The following is a 26,040-nucleotide window of genomic DNA, read 5'->3' as shown; positions in this document are numbered from 1 at the left end:
TTAGACTTCGACATAATTAATAAGACAACCTTTCAGAGAACTAATTTAAAACTTTAAAATTTTTCAGAATTGTATACCTGAAAATCCTTAAAATATCCTCACCAATAAAATTAAATAAAACCAACTGGAACATAAATTTTCAATTCAATTAGTAAAACTGGATGACTAAGGCTTGGCAGGTATCAAAGAATTAGTTAATACAATATAAAATGATATAAATGTAAGTTTACTATAAATGACAAAAATAAGTTAATAAATCCAAGCATCACTATTTTAAATTTAAATTGAATGCAAGAACTCTTTTTTAAAAACTCTAACATACTATTTTCCCGCTATACCTACAACTACTTTAAGAGAAGAAAAAAAGACATGAATATATACTGTTTAATGTCTTCTAATAGAAATTTCATGTTAAACATCAGTCCTGAGGTTACTAAGGACCTCAAATCCATCAACAAATTGTGTTTATTACTTACAAATTTTAAAGGAGTCTTTCCTGCTTTGACTGACACACACACACCCCGCCATTAATCTCAGGCACAGCAAAACAAACTGAATACCAAACCAACCTATACTGTACATCGGTAAATGTGAGCAACACAATTAAAAATTTTGCACCAGGTATTTCATTTTCTGGCTCAGAGATAGTTTTTTATAGGTTAATAATTGTTTTGAGAAACTCAGTACCAATTTGATTATATAAAGAAATGGATATTATAATTATGATCCACATATTCACCTATATTGAGAACTTTAGGCACATTATTAAAGTCACAAAGAAAAACTAAACTTCTATAAAAGTCATGATCTTTACTGGCGTTCAAAAAAACAAAGAAGTAGCTTTAAAAAAAAGTATCACCATTCATCTCAAATATCATCAACTATATGACACCTCAAGACACATTGGTTTGGAAAAAAAATATTCTTATAAACAGTTAAGACAGATTAATTTCATCTATTTCCTAGTAGTAAGACTTTCCCCAAAGTTAGTAAAACAGAGCTATTTAATGTTAGCCTTTTGTCATGAGAAACAATTGCTGCATCACTTTGCAAACATGATAAATTCATTTTATTTGTCAAATAGCTGAATTCCACTCAAGTGCACTTAATACAGTACTAAATTGATTGAAATTAAAGAGATTTCCAATTAGAAATGGGGTTTTCAAAATACTAATGTTAATTTCAAGTTGTTTCATTGAACATAGAAAGCACATAATTTGTTTCCAGCATCTCAAAAAGATTATAGAGTCCTTTAATGTATCAAAATAGAAGTGAGAAAATATACTGCTAAAATCTGGAATCTGAAGTACAGTTTGAAAACTTAAGACAGATTTAATGAGATCAATTCAAACTATGGTTAAAATGCAATGGGACAGCTTAGGAACTGACAAAAGTTTCAAATTAGTCACATCTGCTGAGAAAACAAAAATGCAGGTATTTGCAATGTTTACATTGTGTTGTATTTTTTAGTCCCAAACAAATTTTAAGTCCTGAAATCCTAAACATTCAACTTCTGAAAACATTCTTGGTTACAGAAGGGGAATTTAAAAATCCAGCGGAATTATATCTAAAATGAGGTTATTCTTTCTCCTTTTATAAAATTCTTTTGCCCCCCAAAAAAATATGCACAGATAAACATTCAAAATTTTCAATCTTTTTTATAAAATGGAAGGATCACTGCTCTTGAAAAATATCCCTCTATCTTCTTGGCTTTCTTCAGTCTTCCTTTTCTTCCAAGAGCTTTGCTACAGATGTGGATCAGCCACAAACACTGATGCTTTCTGCCTGTTCCTATAGCTCGAAGCAGCAACCTCATCAGATACTGACTTGGGCTTTGATATTTACTTCTGGTAGGATTCTCTAACTTTTGCCTGCAGCGCATCACATGTCTTCTTGGCATCACCCAGAAGCATGGCTGTGTTGGGTTTGTAGAAGATTGGATTGTCCACTGCAGCGTAGCCAACACCCAGAGACCTCTTCATGACAATGACCTAAGAAAAAGGGTTAAATGAGAGAGTGTCTTTAACAGACCTGGTTAGGGACTGCTGGACACACAAACAGTGCCCTTCCCTAACTTTGCTTTTTGTTGTTATTTTTTATAATTTGTCCACTTCTCTTTTTTATTTATATGCTATATAAAAATGTTATAATTACACATATTTGTAGGGTATTAAGTGAATTTTAATACATGCATACGCTGTATAATGTTTAAGTCAGTCTAAACATATCTATCTTCTTCAATGCTATTTATTTTTGGTGAACACATCCAAATTCCTTCCTTCAAGTTTTTTGAAATATATAGTATATTACTGAAAGTTACTAAACTGTGCAATAGCATACCAGGTCTTCACTACTAAGTCTTCAGTACAGGGACTTTTTAAATATATCAGGAGTGTTTTTAAATGTTTGTTTGTTTGTTTGTTTGTTTTTGTCCAAGGAGATGCAGCCACTGCTCCAGGGGTGATTTGGTGCTGCCTGGCACCAAGTGGCATTAACGAGGCTACCCAGAGCCTGACAAGGACCCTCCATCCCCCGGGGCTCATTGAGCCCCAGGTACCCACTTGCCCCATGCTGGCATGCATGGACGCCTTTTCCAGTTGACCAACTAAGGCCCCAGAACAATCATGAAATGCCAACAGAGCAGAGGCCCTGCAGGAGCCTGTGTCCACCAGGGCCTGGGGTATGGGACGGCCAGGGTCACACACCTGAGGAAGCTGCAGCTGCTTCCAGGTCCTCAGGGCCTCGAGGCGTCTCCTGTCTGCAGCTGCCCTGTCCCCCAACTCTACTTTCACCCTGCCTTGCAGTCCCGAGGACACACATGGGAGCCAATAGCCACAGCTTGACCAATGTGCAGGGGATGCTTTCCTTCCTCTCACCCCAGGGAATTTCAGCTCCTCACCCCATGCAGGTCAGACCCAGGGGCCAGGTGACCATCCCACTTGGCTGGCCCCTCCCCACACTGGTCCCTCCGCCATTTGCCCACATGCCACAGCAGAGACAAAGGTAGCAGGGACTGAAAACTCAACCCCCAGAGCTGCTTAGGGTAGATGTCGGCTCAGGACCCCTCCCCATCCAGGAAAGACCAGGCCTCCTGGCACAGCTGCAAAGGTGGAAAAGGGAGGAAGGAGCCCACTGGAACCTTCTGGGCACAGGTGCTCTAGATAGGGCAGAGGGGTTGGAGGGGAAGAGAGGGGGCATGGGGTAATTAATGATGGTGGAATGTGATGATCATTACTATCCAAAGTACATGTATAAAGACACAATTGGTGTGAATATACTATGTATACAACCAGAGATACGAAAAATTGTGCCCTATATATGTAATAAGAATTGTAATGCATTCTGCTATCATATGTAAATAAAAAATGTACATAATAAAAAATGTATTTTTCTTTTACTTCTAGAAAGATACAATACCTTTGTTTCTCTACTTTCATGTGGTGCTGGGGATCAAACCCAGAGTCTCACATGTACTAGGCAAGTGCTCTACCCTGAGCTAAAACCCTAGCCCCTTTAACTGCATTTTTACTTATATCAATGTTGATTTTTTTTTTTTAACATTTTTACCTTAGTTCTCGGCAGACACATCTTTATTGGTATATGGTGCTGAGGATCGAACCCGGGCCGCACGCATGCCAGGCGAGCGCGCTACCGCTGAGCCACATCCCCAGCGCCCTCAATGTTGATTTTTAATGTGTGACCATATTCATAAATTCCTACTACAAATCCTAAAATAAATGAGGTTGAGTGGGGAAATGATATTCTATTAAAGAATATCAGAGGGCTGGGGTTGTGGCTCAGCAACAGAGGCTTGCCTGTCACGTCCAAGACCCTGGGTTCGATCCTCAGCACTACATAAAAATAAATAAATAATTGTTTAAAAAAAATGTCAGACAGTTCTGGGACAAAAATCTCAAAAAACAATCCAGCTTCTCTCAAGGACAGAACTAATCACTAACAGAATGCTCCTACAAAGCACAATAAAAGGGGTAAGTCAATCCGTATTGATTACTATAGACATTTCTAATGACATGTGTTATGGATACTGTCCTGATGAATGTCTAGTCAGTTATTAATGAAATGTGAACAGTGAAAATATATTCATGCACAGCATGAATAGTGAAGTAATGCATTCTGCAAATTCAAATATCAATTACTGAGGCACTAATATTTTATATGAACATGAACAAGTGTATTTTGTATCCCACACTAATCTCAAATACTGTTTTAAGCTCATATATTTACAAAAAATGAAACAAAATTAAAAGAAAAATGTGCATTATGCTATATATATTAAAATGCAGATGTGATTCAGGAGTAATAAAGAGGTATACCCTCTGCTGGAACAGAAGAAAATTTATAAGCCTTTAAGTTCTCCAAAATTGAGCAACTAGCTTTTTTCAAAATAATGTGCATGTGCAGAGCTTGCTTCCTTATGCCATGTTATTGTTTGGATTTCTAAATCACCTTTCTGCTAGACACTCCATAACAACATACAAATTCCCTTTCAAAAAAATTAAATTAAAAAAAATGTGCTTGTCTTGGTATATGAAGGCGATGATGCTGACTCACTGTCCCAGAGGGAAACCATCTGCTTCACTGGACTCCATCTGGAACCTGGCCAGACTCATTCCAAAAGCTCACAGCTCTTTTTTCAGCTGTGGTTACGGATTTTGTTAGTCCATCCACATAATCTCATCTGGTTCTACTCATGATGAAGCTTTCTCTCAGGTTCTCTGGTGGCCAGAGCATAGACAGAAGCTGGATACACAGAACCAGGCTCTAAACACATACTTAATTCTGGGCCTCCTAAAAGGCATCATTATTTCTCATCAAGTGACTAAAGAAAGTTCTGTGTGCATATTTTAAGTGACCTTTGATCATCAGAATGAAATACAAGTCTGAAATTTTACCTGCTTTGATTTCCAGACCTCAAGGACTGGCATGCCTGCAATAATAGAGTTGGGATCTTCCTGAGCAGCTGAATTAACAGTATCATTAGCTCCAATTACAAGGACCAAATCAGTGTCTATGTGAAAAGAGAAAAAACAGAAAATATAAAAACCAAAGGAGGTCAGGCAAATTATAGCAATCTGACTTCATAATAACAATACCAAAAGCTAGTTTGCCAGGCACTACACAAATGGCTTTATCAGAGAGATTAGCCAACTGAGACAATGTCATACAGCTAAAAAGTAGTAGTAGGTTCTGCATTGAACCTTGCCTTTTGACTACAGCCTGTTTTATTATACTTACCCATATCCAATGGATTTACCTAGTCTGACTTTATAATTTTTTTTAAAGAGAGAGAGAGAGAGAGAGAGAGAGATTTTTAATATTTATTTTTTAGTTTTCGGTGGACACAACATCTTTATTTTATTTTTATGTGGTGCTGAGGATTGAAACCAGCGCCCCGCGCATGCCAGGCGAGAACACCACCGCTTGAGCCACATCCCCAGCCCACTTTATAATTTTTTTAATCCCAAAAGGATCTTGCTAGTAATAAGATTTTATAAGAGCTGCATCCATTTTCAACTTTTAAAATGACCAATTAAGATGCAATCTACTGTCTGAAAGACAATGGTCTAAAAGTCTGTACTATATAAAGCTGTGTCCATAATTCCTGGAACTGGCTGGCTTTACATATAATTTAGCAACAGGGAAATTTTAAAAGGGGCATAAAATTAAAGTGGACTAAATTCTCTCTTTAAACTATATCTTATGATGTTGCCAAAAATGCCATGTGCATCTAGATGTACATACAATTTCATTATTATTTTTTTTCAAATAACAGCTTTGTTTTTGTTTTTGTTTTTTTTTTTTAAGTTTACAGTGGATACTTGCCAGAAAGAACTGGTCTAATTTTAACAAACATGATCCTGGGCCAAATATCATCACCATTCAACATCTACCAATGACAGCTATGAAGTATAGCACCTTATCTCATGAAGTCCTAATACTTCAAAAAAAAGAAAAGAAGACTACTTCACTGATCATGAATTGGTTCAATTGAAAACTAGTATAACCTCAGATACTGGAAAGAATCAGACACTAAATCCTCAACAGAAGCACTTCTGTAAAGGAGGAGCCTGTAGCTAGCTAGTTCAAGGCCATAGCTACTGAGAGTCAGGACCTGGATTCAAAAGACAGGTCTGCCCAGACCTCAGATTCACCTGTGTACTACACCTCAGGATTTGCACCCACCTTCAGCTCTTCACAGAGGAACAAAATTAAACCATGCTGCTTACAAATCTTTTGTGCCTTATTCAATACTTTAATTTTGACTGCCTATCTGCTCTGTGGAGATTATGCTTAATCAACTAGGCAGTCTTCAGTGATTTCACAACTGATATTCTAAGCCTGACATCATTTTATTCACACTTTGAATACTTAAACATCCTTACCATCCCTGTCACTTACCTGGGAAATCATGGTTGATCTCATCCATTTCCAACACAATATCATATGGCACCCCAGCCTCAGCCAGCAGCACATTAAGCTGACCAGGCATTCGGCCTGCAACTGGGTGAATTCCAAACCTAGACAAGAAACAAATGAACAGCTGGCCTTACTTGATAGGCCAAAATGTACAGAGACCAGTATCACCTCCAAATCTGTACACTTTGTTCTTGGCACCTCTGCTTTCTCCTGGTACTATCTGATCTCTTCAAGCAAAAGTAGAATTTGTTCAGATAGATGGTCAATCTACAAAACCGACGTTAAAGATTCATGGTCATAGTATACACAAGCTATAACTTCCCTCATAAAAATAAGGGTGTAACTGGAATCTGACTCCTTCATATATGTTTTAAGTGCAATGAACCTCAAACAATATTAATAAATAATATCCTGTCACATTTAAAAACATTATGTTCTCTTATGATACTTTCAGATAAATCCTGAATCTTTTTGGGATTGAAGCCAGGAATATTCTACCACTGAGCAACATCCCCAGTCTTTTTATTTTGAGATAGTCTCCCTAAGTTGCCCAGGCTGGCCATAAACTTTCAATCCTCTTGTCTCAGTCTCTGAAGTAGTGGGATGACAGGCATGCACCACTACACCCTGCAATAAATCCTAAATCTTTAAAAACATATTAAGCCAACCTGGAATTAAATTTTTCCAATGAAAAATCAACATTATTCCATCAAAAACTGACTCCACATTCAACTTTAACCCTTAAGCTCAAAGGTAGGAAAATAAAATATTGCACATACATGATGTTAAAGGTCCACAATCCTTCAGAGAATAGTATAAAGCATTACTCTGTATCACAGAGGAAATATGATAGTAATACAATGGAATGTTTAACAGACAAGGCTGATTCATAGTGGGGTAGGGAGGGGGAGCATGGGAGGAATAGATGAACTCTAGATAGGGCATAGGGGTGGGAGGGGAAGAGAGGGGACATGGGGTTAGAAATGACGGTGAAATGTGATGGACATCATTACCCAAAGTCCATGTATGAAGACACAATTGGTGTAAATATACTTTGTATACAATCAGAGATATGAAAAATTGTGCTCTATATGTATAATATGAATTGTAATGCATTCCACTGTCATATATAAAAAATTAATAAAATTTTTTTAAAGACAATGAATAATACACAATCAGATCTCCACATTTAAGGCAAAGGAAATAAGAACATCAAGCAATTTCTTTCAATCACAGATATAATGGGATTTTTAAAGTTTCTTAATTCAACCTTTACCCTGTCAGCACAGGGCATGGTGCCTGGCACATAGGAAGGACTCCATAAAAATCAAATGAATTATCTTTTCACTAAGATGATGCTGAAAGTGAAAAAGGAAGTTCACATCCATCCCAAAGCCAAAACCAAAGCAAAGGCTCTGAAGGCCAAGAAGTTAGTGTTGAAAGGTGTCCACAGCCAGAAGAAAAGCAGATTCACATGTCACCCACTTCTGGCATCCCAAGACACTGAGGCCCCAGAGCCAGCTCAAATACCCTTGGGAAAACACCCACAGGAAAAACAAGCTTGACCACTACCCCTTCATCAAGATCCCCCTGACCACTGAGTGGACCATGAAGAAGACAGAAGACAACAACACATTCATGCTGATTGTAGATGTCCAGGTCAGCAAGCACCAGGACAAAAAGGCTATGAAGAAGCTCTATGACATTGATGGAGCCAAAGTGAACGGGCCTCATGGAGAGAAGACAGCATATGTTTGACTGGTTATGATGATTATGATGCTTTGGACGTTGCTAACAAAATTAGAATGATCTAAACAGAGTCCAGTTGGCTAACTCTTAAGTATACATGTTTTTCAACATTAAAGAAGTGAATGAATGATTAAATTCAATGAATAAACACATTTTATAGTATTACTTAGTTGGGATCCATCCAACTCAACTTCAATACAATGATTAGAAATGTACTCTCTTCGACGACTAGAAACTCCCTTCCTATTCCAATACTAGACTATATGAATATGTGTGTATGTGTATGTGTGTATACTCATTCATATATAGGTATTCATTTATATTAAACCAAAGAAAAATAAATTGTGTGTATGTGTGCACATAAACATATTAAGCCAAAGAGAAACTCTGTCTCATTTTTTTCCAAGGTCGATAGTTTTGCCATCTGGAACTATAATGAATCTATTCCCACCTTTACATGAAGATTCCTTCAACTGTCTTCAGATGCCAAATAAGCACAACAGCCTCAGTTCTTTCAACAGCTCAATGAATAACAGGCTATCTGAGTCACCTGTTTGACATTGTCGATGTATACCTGAAACTTCTGAACACCAAAGTACATATAATATGCTAGACATAATCTAGATGCATCAAGGTACAACAAGAAAATCACATCCAAAAATCTTCCATTGGTGAAGCCTAAGTCCTCATTATCATTTATGGCTGCCACAATACATTGCTGGTTCACACAAAACTTATGGTCATTTAAGATGCTCTGTCATTTTTCACACAAACTTCTACCAAACCAGGCCTTCCTGCTCTTAAAACAGGGGTGGCCTGTTGGAAAGAAATTAAATAGCATGGGTACTGACTCATTCCCAAAAATAAAACCTAAAAAGAGCTAGAAAATGGCCACTTATTTTGTGCAGATAAATAACAAATGGTTTTCCACATCTTAAAAATCAGTGACAACGAGTTTGAATTATTGGGGAATTTGTAATTGATGGGAAATAGACATCAAGACATGCCCTCTTGGATGCAAATTTCCAAGAAGTTTTTTGCTGATGGCGTCTTCAAAGCTGAATTAAATGAGTTTCTCACTCTAGAGCTGGCTGAAGATGGCTACTCTGGAGTTGAGGTCCAAGTTATACCAACCAGGACAGAAATCATTAATTTAGCCACCAAGACACAGAATGTTCTTAGAAGGGGTGGCAGAACCAGGAATTGACTACAGTAGTTCAGAAAAAATTTGGCTTCCCTGAGGGCATGTAGAGATTTATGCTGAAAAGGTGGCCACAAGAGGTCTGTGTGCCATTGCCCAGACAGAATCACTGCAATACAAACTCCTAGGGAGGGCTTGCTGTATGGAGGGCCTGTTATGGTGTGCTTCCATTCATCATGGAGAGTGGGGCCAAGGGCTATGGGGCTATGAGGCCACAGTGTCTGGGAAACTCCAAGGACAGAGAGCTAAATCCATGAAGTTCATGGATGGGCTGATGATCTACAGTGGGGATCCTGTTACCTACTATGTTGACACTGCTGTGTATCATGTGCTGCTCAGACAGGGTGTGCTGGGCATCAAAGTAAAGATCATGCTGCCTGGGGACTCAAGTGGTAAGATTGTCCCTAAGAAGCCTCTGCTTGACCATATGAGCATCATGGAACCGAAAGATTAGATGCTGTCCATCACCCCCATCTCAGAACAGAAGGGTAGGAAGCCAGAGCCGCTGCCATGCCCCAGCTAGTCCCTACTGCATAACAGGGTCTCCTTGGCAGCTGCATCTGGAATCTGGATGTTGCTCTTTAAAGACATTTAATAAAATCTTGTACAAAGACATAAGGCCTGACTAGACTTTCTGTCCAGTATTCAAGCTGAGTTATGTTGGCCTGTAGAACATTACTTATCCTTTTGGTTTAAGCCATATTTGCAGTATTTGCAAGAGCCAAGACTGGAGGAACCAAGCAGAGCTAACCAGAAAAATATCCTGTGAGACTGTGAAGACTGGAAGCTGGCAGGACAGCACCTGGATTAATTATCCTAAAGTTCAAGATTATACGTTTAGAAGAAGAATTTGGTTTGGTTGGTGGGGACTGAACCTAGGCCTTACACATACTAGGCATGCACTCCACCACTGAGCTGTGGGAGTCAAAATTGTTTTTTTCTGATGTTTAAGGAAATCCATATTGTACATAGAAAGTAAATTCAAATACACAGTTTTGTCATACTAAAAAAAAAAAAGACATTCCCTCTTATCAAACTCCTATCTATATACTTTTCTACCTGTGATCACTGAATGTTCCAAAATTAGCAATTTATATTTTAAGAAAAATGGAAACTAGTGCTATAATGAAATGAAACAATTATCTCTAGGCAGAGGTATAATAAGTAATCACTTTTTTGTTCTCCTTTTATATGTTTTTTCAAATATTCTACAAGGATGTATAGTTTTTTTTTTCTTTTTGGAGTACTGGGGATCACATCCAGAGACACGTTACACTAACACTCTGAGCCACATCAACAACCCAAAGTTGTATAGTTTTTATAGTAGGAAAAAAAACAACTTATCATTTGAAATAAATTAACACTTGACACTTTTATATTATGATACAGTTTATAACGTGATTTCTCACATATTATTTTATCCCATCTCTAATAATCTTTGACAATCTCCATCTAGAATTGGAATTTAGGCATATGACTCAAACTCAGTTAAATAAACTGGCTTTGGAGCTGTGTTCCCTTGTGTCCAAAAAGAGAAAAAAGAATGTAAATGAAAAAGATTACTGGCATATGCTTTATAATAATGGCTAATACTTTTTAAAATGTGCTATATGGCTATATGACCATTTTTAGTAAATAGTGAAGATGGGATTCAAAGTTAGGGGTGTTTGTTTGTTTAACTGATATGTAACAGTTCATGTTTATGAGTACAGTACAAACTTGGGTCTTTCAGTATCAAGGGTCTGAACTCTTAACTACTATAAAATTATAGTCAGCACAATCCTTCAATTTAACAGATACTTTTGTTAAAAGTTCAGATTAACTACCATGTTACTAGGCAAGCTACTTTATCTCAATTTTCCTGAAGAATATTAAATAGCTATTACTATGAGTCCACATCATGCCAAAGGCTATGGAACTCTTTTTAGACAAGATTTGAGAAAGGTGAATTTATGTGTGCTGGAATGGGTTAAATAATGTCACGGGAAGGGTTTTCTGTTTCAATACAATGTTTAATGTTTTTTGAAAACAACAGTGCTCCATAGTTTCAATAATTCTACGAGCTATACAATTTTAAAAATCATTAAATACTTGAATAGATGAATATTCTTAAAAGAAAAATGCCTCTTCATCTGACCCTTTCCGTTACAAAGCAAAACATTTACAAGCATCCCTTAAACTCTGAGGAATTTAATTCCAAAAAAATACATGGATGGTCTGATAGTGTTTCTACTCACAATATATCTGATACCAAATGTGTGGGCTTTCTGCATACCAAAAACCAATTCTCTACTCATCAGACATAAGCTGGATGTCCTATCATCTAATTCAATTTTGACACTAACTACTTAAAGTGAGTATTAGACTGCACACTTTTGTGCCCATCTCACAAGACTGCTGCCGCTTCAGATGTCCATCATAAGACCAGCTTTCTCCTATACTTCTGACCAATCAGACTCTCCCTAGTTTTGATAATTTGCTAGAGAAGCTCACAAAATTCATCTAACTCTTATGTTTACCAAATTATTATACAGGACATAAGTTGGGAATATATATAAGCAAATGGAATTCTGACCACTAAGCCAACATTGCAGAAGATACTTAAAGAAATCCTCCACACAGAAGAAAATAAAAATAACCAAGAAAGCATAGGAAAGAATAAATCTTGTTTTAAAAAAATAGATAAGCAAATGAGAATTAGCAGTGATCTAACATTAGGAAAAAACAAAATGATAGGAAAGTAATACATGCCTCTGTATAACAACATTGAATATAAACGGTCTTTATTCTCCAATTAAAAGACACAGAGTGGCACACTGAATTTTAAAAAACAGGACCAAACTGTATGTTGCCTCCAAGAAACACACCTCACAGACAAAGACATTCACAGACTGAAAGAATGGAAAATGAGATTCCATGCAAATAGAATCTGAAAATAAGCAGGAGTGACAACTCTCAAAGTTGACTCCTGACCAAATAAGAGACAAAGAAGGTCATTCTGTGCTGGTAAAGGGAACATACAATAAGAACATATAACACTTATAAATATTTATGCCCTGAATGTGCATAAATGTTCCTTGAATATGCAACCAATTTCATAAAACAAACTTTACTCAATATAAAGTGATTTCTAGGCTCCAATACAATAGTTGTGGGGATTTCAACACATCACTCTCACAGCAGACAGGTCATCCAGATAGAAACTGACAAAGGCACAAAAAACTTAAACTATATCATAGATCAAATGCACTCTAAAGACTTATACAGATTATTTTATCCAAAACCAGCTAGATACACTCTTTTCAACTGCTCATGTAACTTTCTCAAAAATTAGAAAAATATATTAGTCTTAGCAAATATAAATAAACTAAAATAATCTCTTGTATCCTTTTGCATCAAAATAGAATGAAATTAGAAATCAACAGCAAGAAAAACTACAGAAACTAATCAAATACATGGAGATAAAACAATACACTTTTGAATGACGAATGGGTCACTGAAGAAATTGGCAGGGAGTGGGGTGAGTTAAAACATTCTTAAAATCAAATGAAAATGGAAAGCTGGCATACCAACACCTGTGAGAGACAGCTAAGGTAGTTCTAAGAGGGAAGTTTATAGTTATAAACACATACAAGGGAGAGAGAAAGAGACATATCTCAAGACAACCCAATGATGCATCCAAAGGTCATAGAAAAACAACAAACCAATTCCAAAACTAGTAGAAGGGGAAAAAAAATAAAGGTAAGACTTGCAATCCATGAAATAGGAATGAAGAGAATACTACAAAGGATTAATGAAGCAATGAGTTGGTTCTTTGAAAAAATAAAGAGGACTGGCAAATCCTTAGCCAAACTAACCAAAAGAAAAAGAGAAAAGACTCAAATTAATAAAATAAGAGATGAAAATGACACTATCAGAAAAGATACCACTGAAATCCAGGAATAATTAGAAACTATTTTGAAAACTTATGTTCCAATAATTTGGAAAATATAGAAGAAATTATGAATTTCTAGACACATATAACCTACCAATACTGGATTAAGAGGATATAGAAAACCTGGGGTTGTGGCTCAGTGGTTGAGTGCTCGCCTAGCATGTGTGAGGCACTGGGTTTGATCCTCAGCACCACAGAAAAATAAATTAAAATAAAGTCCATCAACAACTTAAAAAAAAATTTAAAAAAAACCTAAACCAACCAATAACAAGCAATTTGGAATGAAGCAGTAATAAAAGACTTTCCCACAAAGAAAAGCCCAAAACTAGACAGATTCAAAGCTATACTATATCAGATCTTTAAAAAAACTAATATTAATGATCCCCAAATTATTCCATGAAATATGAAGAAAGGAAACATATCCAAACTCATTCTATGAAGCTAATATCACCCTGAAACCAAAATTGAATAAGGATACTTCAAGGAAAGAAAACAACATATCAATATCCTTGATGAACTTAGATACAAAAATCCTTAATAAAATATTAGCATATTGAATTCAACAACATATTAAAAATATCAGACACTATAATCAAACTGGTTTCATTCCAGAGATGCAAAGATGGTTCAAAATGCATAAATCAATAAAAATAATGCACACACAAATAAAACGATGAATCCTTATCATGTAATCATCTCAAAAGATGTAGAAAAGGTCTTTGACAAAAATACAATTCCCCTTCATGATAAAAACTGTGAAGAAATTAGGGATAGGTTAACTTAACATCATAAAGCCTATATGTGACAGACCCAAAGCCAACATAATACTGAATGAGGAAAAACTGAAAGCAATCACTCAAAAATCAAGAATGAGACAATGATATCCACTGTCATCACTCCTAATTAATATAGTATTTGAAACTGTAGCCAGCACATTTAAGCAAGAGAAAGTAATAAAAGAAATTCAAATAGGAAAGAAAGAAATCAAATTATCCCTATTTGCAAGTGATATGAGCCTACTATATAGAAGACTCCAAATGTTCCATCAGAAGAATTCTAAGGCTGATAAACAAATTCAGCAATGTAGGATACAAAATCAACACACAAAATAGTTTTTCTACATGCCAATAATAAGTCCACTGAGAAAGAAATCAGGAAAAAGAATTCCATTCACAATTGCTTTAGAAAAATACCTACAACTAACCTAATCACGTAGGTGAAAAACTTCCACAATGAAAATTATAAAACAGAAAATAAATTGAAGAAGACACTAAAAAGTGGGAAGACCTCCCATGTTCATAGATAGGCATAATTAACATTAAGATGGCCATATTACCAATGTGATGTACAAATTCAGTGGAATCTCCATCAAAATACAAGTATTATTCTTCAGAGAACCAGGAAAAAACATCTTAAATTTAATATGAAAGACTCAGATAGCCAAAGCAATCCTGAGCAAAAAGAGAAAAAGCCAGAGGCATCACAATACCCGATTTCAAATTATACTACAGAACCATAGTAATAAAAACATCACAGTACTGGTATAAAAACAGATACATAGACCAATGGAAAGAAGTATAAGACACAGAGACAACCCCACATAGCTAGAGTCACCCGATTTTTGACAAAGATCCCAAAAAGATATATTGAAGAAAAGACAACCTCGTAAACAAATAGTGCTGGGAAAACTGGCTATATATGAAGAAGAATGAAACCAGATCCCTGATCACTGCATAAAAATCAACTTATATGGATAAAAGATCTAGGCCTAGGACCAGAAACACAGGCATAAGCAACTACTACCTGAATAGGATTCCTAGAACTCAGGAAATAATAGAAATAATTAATAAATGGAATACCATTAAATTAAAGACCTATACAGAAAAAAAAAGAAGAAGAAGAATCTTTGCTAGCTCCCCTTTTGGCAGAATTAATTATAAAGTATTCAAAAATCTCATAACCAAACAAAAAATATTAACCCATTCAATAAATGGGCAAACAAACTGAACAGACACTTCTTAAAAGTACAAATAACCAAACAAAATGGAGAAATGTTCAACAACTTTAGCCATCAGGGAAAATGCAAATCTCACTCCAGAAAGAAAAGCTATCCTTAGGAATAAATTTAACAACAAATGCTGGCAAAGATGTGGGGAAAATATAAATTAGCACAGCCACTATGGAAATCAGTATGGAGATTCCACAAAAAAACTAAAATTAGATCTATTCTATGACCCAGTTATACTACTCCTCCATATTTATGCAAAGGAATTAAAGTCAGCATACTTTGGAGATATATGCATATCCATGTTTATTGCAGCACAGTTCACAATAGCCACATTATGGAATCAGCCTAGGTGTCCGTCAACAGATGAATGGATAAATGGAATTTTATTCTGGCACAAAGAAAAACAAATTATGTCATTTGCAGAAAAATGGATGGAACTGGAGAGCATCATTCTAAGCAAAATAAGTCAGACTCAAAAAGATAAGAACCATATGTTTTCTTTAATATCTGGGAAGCTATAGAAAAAGAAGAGAGAAAAAGGTGGGGGAAGACACCATGAAAGGAGATCAACAGGGTAGAAGGGGACCAGGAGGAGGATGGAAGAGAGTTAAAGGGAAGGCACTGGGGAGTAAAATTAATCAAATTATGTTATATGCATGTACCAATAGGCCACAATGAAATTCACCATTCTGTATAATTAACACACACAATAAAAAAAGAAGAAGAAATACTGTATGAGAGAATAAGAGCACAGAGAATACACTCCAAGAAAGATGAGATCCTATAATTAATATTATAACACAGACCTATGATTATTTTTGAAAAATGATGAAACAGAATCATTTCAAAAAATATCTTAAAACATTTTTACTCAAATTTAGGGATCCAACATGGCGGCCGGCGAAGAAGCAGCGATTCCAACGTCTCCACTTTAACGGGATAAGAAAGACCCACCTGAACAGCTGCAGCCTACCTATGAAGGAACTTCTAGCATAATTCCCTTAAGAGGAGAGCAGCCGTGAACTGGTAGGTTTATTGGAAGTGACAGTTCGTCCCAGAGAAGTGGATCTTGGACAGCCACTCGGGCACAGAGGTCTAGTCCCTCAGCCATCAGCCGCTCGGCAAGCGGCTCCCCCGGGAGGCCTAGAGCTCGCTCTGGGAGCAGCCATTTCACCTGCCCGGTTCCTAACCACGCGGCCACAGCTACCTGGCTCCACGGGTGGCCCCGGGGTGGGTGCAGAAGTCGAGTCCTGAAACCAGCGGCTACTTTTGCAAGTGGCTGACACCCGAGCGGTTTGGCCCGCCCCGCCCGATCCGGCAGTCAGCCTCCGCCATCAGGGCTCCCCTGGGAGGCCTAGAGCTCGCTCTGGGAGCAGCCACTTCACCTGCCCGGCTCCTAACCACGCGGCCACAGCTACCCGGCTCCACAGGTGGCCCAGTGGCGGGTGCAGAAGTCGAGTCCTGAGGCCAGTGGCCACTTTTGCAAGCGGCTGACACCCGAGCGGTTTGGCCCGCCCCGCCCGAACCGGCAGCCAGCCTCCGCCATCAGGGCTCCCCTGGGAGGCATAGAGCTCGCTCTGGGAGCAGCAGCCTCACCCGCCCGGATCCTAACCACGCGGCCAGTACCTAACCACGCGGCCACAGCTACCCGGCTTCAGAGGGGGCCCCACGGTGGGTGCAGAAGTCGAGTCCAGAAACCAGCGGCCACTTTTGCAAGCGGCTGGCACCCGAGCGGCTTGGCCCGCCCCGCCCGAACCGGCAGCCGGCACCCGCCATCAGGGCTCTCCTGGGATCTCAGCTCATTAAGCTATGGAACAGGTGATTTCAGGCTGGTATTGGCCTGCATCTAGCAGACAGATTTCTTGCTCAGGCTCGGGACTGGGGATCTTGTGGAGAATACTCCTAGAGGCTAGTGCCTGGCAAGGCGTGCGCCGGGCACTGAGCAGCTGGATTCTGGTTCCCGGGGCTAACCTGGCCCAGGTCTGAGGAAACTGCGGAGACTGCCGGTGGAGGCCAGCTCCAAGTGGAGCGTGCGCTGAGCTTGGGGCGACTGGGTTCGGACTCCCGGAACAGTTTTGGCCTGGGGGCAGGGGAACCCGTGGGGGTCGCTCGCTGGAGCCAGCTCCCAGCGGTGAGTGTATCGGGATCCGAGAGGCGGGGTTCTGGCTACCGAAGTTGCTTCGGCCCAAGGATAGGGAACCAGCGGTGACTGTTTCTCAGTCAGGCTCCTGCTGGGTGCTGAGGGGCAGAGTGGAGCTTCCTCCTGCGCCCAGAGCAGGCCAAGTGACCCGCCGGCGTAGTATCATGACACACCAAACGCAGCTGGGGCTGAAGAGAGTAGCCGCCCATGCTTAGAATAGGACCAGCGACCCCGAGGCGCGGTAGCCAAGCAACCTCACTTGGAGTAGGGGCTGTGCAGAGCTGCCATCTGAGCAAGCAGGGCAGGCAGACCTGCGGCCCACTGGAAAGACAGGCCAGGTAGCTTGCCAGCGTGGTGGACACGCAACACCGAGGCAGTCGCGTCTAACTGGTTGGAGTGGGGGCAGAGCAGGGTCGCCGCCAGGGTCCGGAGGGGGCCCAGCGACCCGCTGGAGAGGTAGTCAGGTACCCCCATTGGGAGTGGGGGCTGTGCAGAACTGCGACCCACCGGCCTAGAGGCCTGCCAGCGCGGTAGACACGTCACACCAATTGGAGTGGGGACCCAGCAGAGCCGCCACCCACATCCAGATCAGGACCAACGACCCCAGGGTGTGGTAGTTACGTTACCACAATTGGAGTGGGGGCAGAGCAGAGCCGCCACCCGTGCCCGCAGGGGGGGCAGACCTGCGACCAATCAGCGTGGTAGACAGACCACCCTAATTAGAGGAGGAGCACAGCCACTACCCGCCCTACAAGGGAGGCTTCCCAACTATACAAAGCAATATAAATAAATAGGGGGTAAATTTCAAAAACACAACAGTTGCACCAAGAAGAAAGGAACGCCAGCAGTATGAAAAGACAAGGAAAGAAAGGACCACAAGCAATGCAGGTCAACTCAACTTTAGAAGAGGTAATAGCTGCAACAGATGGAATGTCAGATAAAGAGTTCAGGATATATATGCTTCAGATGATCTGGATAAAGAGTTCAGGATATATATGCTTCAGATGATCTGGAGTCTCAAGGAAGACATGAGACAGCAAAATCAGACAATGAAAGATCACATTGACAAACAAATCCAGGAAGTAAAAGATCAATTTCATAGGGAGATAGAGGTAATAAAAAACAAACAAATAGAAATCCTAGAAATGCAGGAAACAGTAAACCAACTTAAAAACTCAGTTGAGAATACTACCAGCAGAGTAGATCACTTAGAAGAGAGAACATCAGACAATGAAGACAAAGTATTTCAACTGGAAAAGAACATAGACAGCTCAGCAAGACTGCTAAGAAACCATGAGCAGAACATCCAAGAATTATGGGACAATATCAAAAGGCCAAATTTAAGAGTCATTGGGATACAGGAAGGCACAGAGCTCCAGACCAAAGAAATAAACAGTCTATTCAGTGAAATAATACGAGAAAACTTCCCAGACTTGAAGAATGAGACAGAATCCCAAATCCTAGAAGCCTACAGGACGCCAAATGTGCAAAATCATAAGAAATCCACACCTAGACACATTATAATGAAGATGTCCAACATACAGAATAAGGAGAGAATTTTAAAAGCTGCAAGAGAAAGAAAGCAGATTACATTTAGGGGTAAACCAATCAGGATAACAGCTGATCTCTCAACACAGACTCTGAAAGCTAGAAGATCCTGGAACAACATATTTCAAACTCTGAAAGAAAATGGGTTCCAACCAAGAATCGTGTATCCAGCGAAATTAAGCTTCAGGATAGAAGATGAAATTAAAACCTTCCACGATAAACAAAAGTTAAAAGAATTCGCAGCTAGAAAACCATCTCTTCAAAAAATCCTTGGCAAAACATTTCAGGAAGAGGAAATGGAAAATAACATTGAAAACCAACAATGGGAGGTAGGACAGTAAAGGGGGGAAAGTAGTCAAAGTGGATAACAAATCAGGTTTAGTAACATCAATAAACAAACATGGCTAGAAGAACAAACCATATCTCAATAATAACCCTAAATGTTAATGGCTTAAACTCACCAATCAAGAGACATAGGCTAGAGAATGGATCACAAAACAAGACCCAACAATATGCTGCCTACAGGAGACGCATCTGATAGGAAAAGATATTCATAGACTGAAGGTGAAAGGTTGGGAAAAATCATACCACTCATATGGACTGCGGAAACGAGCAGGAGTGGCCATACTCATATCTAATAAAATAGATTTCAAGCCAAAGTTAATCAAAAGGGATAAAGAAAGACACTTCATACTGCTCAAGGGAACCATACACCAACAAGACATAACAATCATAAATATATATGCCCCAAATAATGGTGCACCTGTGTTCATCAAGCAAACTCTTCTCAAGTTCAAGAGTCTAATAGACCACCATACAATAATCATGGGAGACTTCAACACACCTCTCTCACCACTGGACAGATCTTCCAAACAAAAGCTAAATAAGGAAACTATAGAACTCAATAACACAATTAACAACCTAGACCTAATTGACATATATAGACTATACCACCCAACATCAAGTAGTTACACTTTTTTCTCAGCAGCACATGGAACCTTCTCAAAAATAGACCATATATTATGTCACAGGGCAACTCTTAGACAATATAAAGGGGTAGAGATAATACCATGCATCTTATCTGACCACAATGGAATGAAACTGAAAATCAATGATAAAAGAAGGATGGAAAAATCAAGCATCACTTGGAGAATGAACAATAGGTTGCTGAATGATCAATGGGTTTTAGAAGACATCAAGGAGGAAATTAAAAACTTCCTAGAGTTAAATGAAAACACAGACACAACATATCGGAATCTATGGGACACATTGAAAGCAGTTCTAAGAGGAAAATTCATTGCTTGGAGTTCATTCCTCAAAAAAAGAAAAAAACAACAAATAAATGATCTCATACTTCATCTCAAAATCCTAGAAAAAGAAGAGCAAAACAACAGCAAAAGAAGTAGAAGGCAAGAAATAATTAAAATCAGAGCTGAAATTAATGAAATTGAAACAAAAGAAACGATTGAAAAAATTGACAAAACTAAAAGTTGGTTCTTTGAAAAAATAAGTAAAATTGACAGACCCTTAGCCATGCTAACGAAGAGAAGAAGAGAGAGAACCCAAATTACTAGCATATGGGATGAAAAAGGCAATATCACAACAGACACTTCAGAAATACAGAAGATAATCAGAAACTATTTTGAATCCTTATACTCCAACAAAATAGAAGATAGTGAAGGCATCGATAAATTTCTTAAGTCATACAATCTGCCCAGATTGAGGCAGGAGGATATAGACAATCTAAACAGACCAATAACAATAGAGGAAATAGAAGAAACCATCAAAAGATTACCAACTAAGAAAAGCCCAGGACCGGATGGGTATACAGCAGAGTTTTACAAAACCTTTAAAGAGGAACTAACACCAATACTTTTCAAGCTATTTCAGGAAATAGAAAAAGATGGAGAACTTCCAAATTCATTCTACGAGGCCAACATCACCCTGATTCCGAAACCAGACAAAGACACTTCAAAGAAAGAAAACTACAGACCAATATCTCTAATGAACATTGATGCAAAAATCCTCAATAAAATTCTGGCGAATCGGATTCAAATACATATCAAAAAAATTATACACCATGATCAAGTAGGATTCATCCCTGGGATGCAAGGCTGGTTCAATATACGGAAATCAATAAATGTTATTCACCACATCAATAGACTTAAAAATAAGAACCATATGATCATCTCGATAGATGCAGAAAAAGCATTCGACAAAATACAGCATCCCTTTATGTTCAAAACTCTAGAAAAATTAGGGATAACTGGATCATACCTCAACATTGTAAAAGCAATCTATGATAAGCCACAGGCCAGCATCATTCTGAATGGAGAAAAATTGAAGGCATTCCCTCTAAGATCTGGTACAAGACAGGGATGCCCTCTCTCACCACTTCTGTTCAACATAGTCCTCGAAACACTGGCCAGAGCAATTAGACAGACGAAAGAAATTAAAGGCATAAAAATAGGAAAAGAAGAACTTAAATTATCACTATTTGCAGATGATATGATCCTATACCTAGCAGACCCAAAAGGGTCTACAAAGAAGCTATTAGAGCTAATAAATGAATTCAGCAAAGTGGCAGGATATAAGATCAACACGCATAAATCAAAGGCATTCCTGTATATCAGCGACAAATCCTCTGAAATGGAAATGAGGACAACTACTCCATTCACAATATGCCCCCAAAAAATAAAATACTTGGGAATCAACCTAACAAAAGAGGTGAAAGAGTTATACAATGAAAATTACAGAACCCTAAAGAAAGATATAGAAGAAGACCTTAGAAGATGGAAAAATATACCCTGCTCATGGATAGGCAGAACTAACATCATCAAAATGGCGATATTACCAAAAGTTCTCTATAAATTCAATGCAATGCCAATCAAAATCCCAACAGCATATCTTGTAGAAATTGATAAAAGAATCATGAAATTCATATGGAATAATAAAAGACCCAGAATAGCAAAAACAATGCTAAGCAGGAAGTGTGAATCAGGTGGTATAGCGATACCAGACTTCAAACTATACTACAGAGCAATAGTAACAAAAACAGCATGGTACTGGTACCAAAACAGGCGGGTGGACCAATGGTACAGAATAGAGGACACAGTAACCAATCCACAAAACTACAACTATCTTATATTTGATAAAGGGGCTAAAAGCATGCAATGGAGGAAGGATAGCATCTTCAACAAATGGTGCTGGGAAAACTGGAAATCCATTTGCATCAAAATGAATCTGAATCCCTATCTCTCGCCATGCACAAAAGTTAACTCAAAATGGATCAAGGAGCTTGATATTAAATCAGAGACACGGCATCTGATAGAAGAAAAAGTTGGTTATGATCTACATGCTGTGGGATCGGGCTCCAAATTCCTCAATAGGACACCCATAGCGCTAGAGTTAACAAATAGAATCAACAAATGGGACTTACTCAAACTAAAAAGTTTTTTCTCAGCAAAAGAAACAATAAGAGAGATAAACAGGGAGCCTACATCCTGGGAACAAATCTTTACTCCACACACTTCAGATAGAGCCCTAATAACCAGAATATACAAAGAACTCAAAAAATTAGACAATAAGATAACAAATAACCCAATCAATAAATGGGCCAAGGACTTCAATAGACACTTCTCAGAGGAGGACATACAATCAATCTACAAATACATGAAAAAATGCTCACCATCGCTAGCAGTCAGAGAAATGCAAATCAAAACCACCCTAAGATACCATCTCACTCCAGTAAGATTGGCAGCCATTAGGAAGTCAAACAACAATAAGTGCTGGAGAGGATGCGGGGAAAAGGGCACTCTTGTTCATTGCTGGTGGGACTGCAAATTGGTGCAGCCAATTTGGAAAGCAGTATGGAGATTTCTTGGAAAGCTGGGAATGGAACCACCATTTGACCCAGCTATTCCCCTTCTGGGTCTATTCCCTAAAGACCTAATAAGAGCATGCTACAGGGACACTGCTACATCGATGTTCATAGCAGCTCAATTCACGATAGCAAGATTGTGGAATCAGCCTAGATGCCCTTCAATAGATGAATGGATTAAAAAAATGTGGCATTTATACACTATGGAGTATTACTCTGCATTAAAAAATGACAAAATCATAGAATTTGGAGGGAAATGGATGGCATTAGAGCAGATTATGCTAAGTGAAGCTAGTCAATCTTTAAAAAACAAATACCAAATGACTCCTTTGATATAAGGGGAGTAAACAAGGACAGGGTAGGGACGAAGAGCTTGAGAAGAAGATTTACATTAAACAGGGATGAGAGGTGGGAGGGAAAGGGAGTGAGAAGGGGAATCACATGGAAATGGAAGGCGATCCTCAGGGTTATACAAAATGACATATAAGAGGAAAGGAGGGATAAGACAAGATAATACAAATGGAAGAAAGGATTTACAGTAGAAGGGGTAGAGAGAGAAAAGAGGAGGGGAGGGGAGGGGAGGGGGGATAGTAGACAATAGGACAGACAGCAGAATACATCAGACACTAGAAAGGCAATAGGTCAATCAATGGAAGGGTAACTGATGTGATACAGCAATCTGTATACGGGGTAAAAGTGGGAGTTCATAACCCACTTGAATCAAACCGTGTAATATGATGTATTAAGAAGTATGTAATATTTTGAAAGACCAATAATAATTAAAAAAAAATAAAAAAAATAAAAAGAAAAAAAAAACATTTTTACTTGAAAAAGTCATTTAATTTTACAGAGGTTCTTAGAAACATACCCAAGTATCAAAACACATTAAAAATTAGCTGATTTGCTTTCAAAGTTAATGCCAATCCGTATTTCAACTGAACCAATTTCAAATCAACATTCCATATTAACTAAAGGGGTTTTCTCCCATTTACCTAGTTATTCTTACTTTTATCACTGACTAGACTCAATGATAAAAACTAATTAACAAGATTTAGATTAAAAGAATCAGATGTTGCTTGGATGGGGTTCAAGAAGAATATAAAATACCTACAAATTTTGCTGTAGTTTGAATCTTAAATGCCCCCCAAAAGCCCATGCATTAAAGTCTTTGTCCCTGGGGGTTACTATTAGAAAGTAATAGAAACTTTAAGAAATAGGACCTAGTAGAGGAGGTATTTAGGTCATTGGACACATGACCTTGAGTGGGACAGTAGCACCCCAGACTGTTCCTCTTGGCTCACTTTAGGTTTCTGGTCATGAGATGAGCAGTTTTGCTTCACCAGACACTATCACCACAATGTGCTGCCTTGCCACATGTCCAGAAGCAATGTGCTAATGGATCATGGACTGGAACCTCTAAAACTATAAACAAGAATAAACCTTTTCTCTTTATATGTCAATTTTCTCAGATATTTTGTTATAGTGACAGAAAGATGACTACTACAAACTTAGAAAACAACATACTTAAAGTAAAACAATTATAAATATATATAAATTGTTGATTTATATATAAAAATTGTTGATTATATAAATTGTTGAATATATATACGTATATGTATATAAATCAACTGGCTAGGAAGAAAAAAGAAAAACTGTGATTTTCAAATAAAACAAAGTTTGACCAAATACTTCGTTTTTGTAGGACAGATGAAAAGAAAATTATCTTCAAATGTAAAAAAAAAAAAAAAAAAAAAGAACTGGGATTAAATTTTTAAAAGATTTTCTACTAATGAATTAAAACAAATGTAGTTTTAAGTTCCTTTTATATGGATCAGAGAGAAAGAAGCTCATTAACTAGAGCAGATGTACACAACCAGTTCAGTTCAAAATGGCTTCAAGAGTATTTTATAACTGCAGAAAATGGTGGATAACAGACATGATCAAGAGATTTATGGTAGCTGAGACAGATCTTCCCTTACCAGAGGTGGGACAAGATTCGCCTCCAATGGTCTTAACTACTACAAAGAGAGAGAGGCACCTCAAAAGGAGCCCAGGATCCAGAACAACTACCTGATGTTACTTTACCTCCATTCTGTAGTACCAACTGCCTCTCAAATTACTCACATGTGCTCTTCTGAGATGTTAATAGTAACCTTGGAAAACAAAAATTTCTCCTAATCTCCAAATCCTTCTGATCATCCACAGTGTTTCTCCTGCTTCTCCCAGGTCCCTTCTTGTTCCCAAAATCTGACTGGTGAGACTTAAGAAAAAACTAAGAACATGTACTACATGACGTTTAAGTTCTGTATTAATTTCATATTGCTCCCATAACACATTGTCACAAATGTATTCCTTAAATCAATACAGATTTGTTTTCTTACTGTACTGGAGGTCAGAAGTTCCAAATCGGTTTCCTTGAGCTAAAAAACCAAGGTGTTAGCAGGGCTATATTCCTTCTGGGAGTCTATATCATCCCTTGTCTTGTGGTCACATCATTCCAACCTTTGCTTCTGTTGTCCCATTTCCTTCTCTGACATGAATCTTACTGCCCACCCCCTAAATCAGGACCTGAGTGATAAAATTGAGTCAACTCAAATAATCCACGGTAATCTCCCTATCTCAAAATTGTCACCTTAATCAAGTCTACTTACGTAATCCCTCTTGCCGTGTAAAATAACACCTCAGGTTTGCGGATTAGGATATGTACATTTTGGAGGGTCACCTTTAGCCTACCAGAAATCTCCCTTTCTAGTTCAAAATTCCCATGAACTAGGGATTTTATTTTAGCTGAATGACCCAATGTACACCTTGTGATTTAACTCTGGATTTAGATTTTATATCCTCCTTGTTGGTAGAATTTTTAAATTATAAAATTAATTTACTTGTTTTTAATATTACCTTTGACATCATTAAATTAATCCATCTATCTATCATCTTTATGTTACAGCAGAGTCATCAAAGACCTCTAAATACATTGGTTCGTATTCTAATGTCTTGATTAGTTACAGATTGCCAAAAGACAATGTTTCTGTTTGGCCAATTGTGAAGGGTAATCACCAAGCAAACCATCATATTATGCTGAATATCCCAAAGGACAGATTATTTTATATCTGTTTGCATAATAATTTATTACACTAAACTT

General features: G+C 38.1%; 1 protein-coding gene and 1 pseudogene across 3 annotated transcripts in view; one reads left to right on the top strand and one right to left on the bottom strand.

Annotated features, from left to right (window-relative positions):
* Positions 1 to 1,042: 1,042 nt before the first annotated feature.
* Positions 1,043 to 26,040, bottom strand: part of Nnt (nicotinamide nucleotide transhydrogenase) — a 98,986-nt gene continuing 73,988 nt past the window's right edge. For all 3 annotated transcript variants that reach the window (XM_026393624.2, XM_026393623.2, XM_026393622.2), the window contains exons 20-22: positions 6,421 to 6,539; positions 4,914 to 5,029; positions 1,043 to 1,991 (exon numbers count right to left, since the gene is read on the bottom strand). In XM_026393624.2, coding sequence (XP_026249409.2) covers positions 1,842 to 1,991; positions 4,914 to 5,029; positions 6,421 to 6,539 — 385 coding nt within the window. In that variant the 3' untranslated portion in view covers positions 1,043 to 1,841. The remainder of the gene's footprint in view (positions 1,992 to 4,913; positions 5,030 to 6,420; positions 6,540 to 26,040) is intronic.
* Positions 9,121 to 9,925, top strand: LOC113186229 (small ribosomal subunit protein uS3 pseudogene; annotated as a pseudogene).

The sequence above is a fragment of the Urocitellus parryii genome, chromosome 1 (genome assembly GCF_045843805.1).
Source record: "Urocitellus parryii isolate mUroPar1 chromosome 1, mUroPar1.hap1, whole genome shotgun sequence".
Lineage (NCBI taxonomy): Eukaryota > Metazoa > Chordata > Mammalia > Rodentia > Sciuridae > Urocitellus > Urocitellus parryii.
Note: the sequence above shows the minus strand (reverse complement) of the source record. Positions and strands in the feature narration are given on the sequence as shown.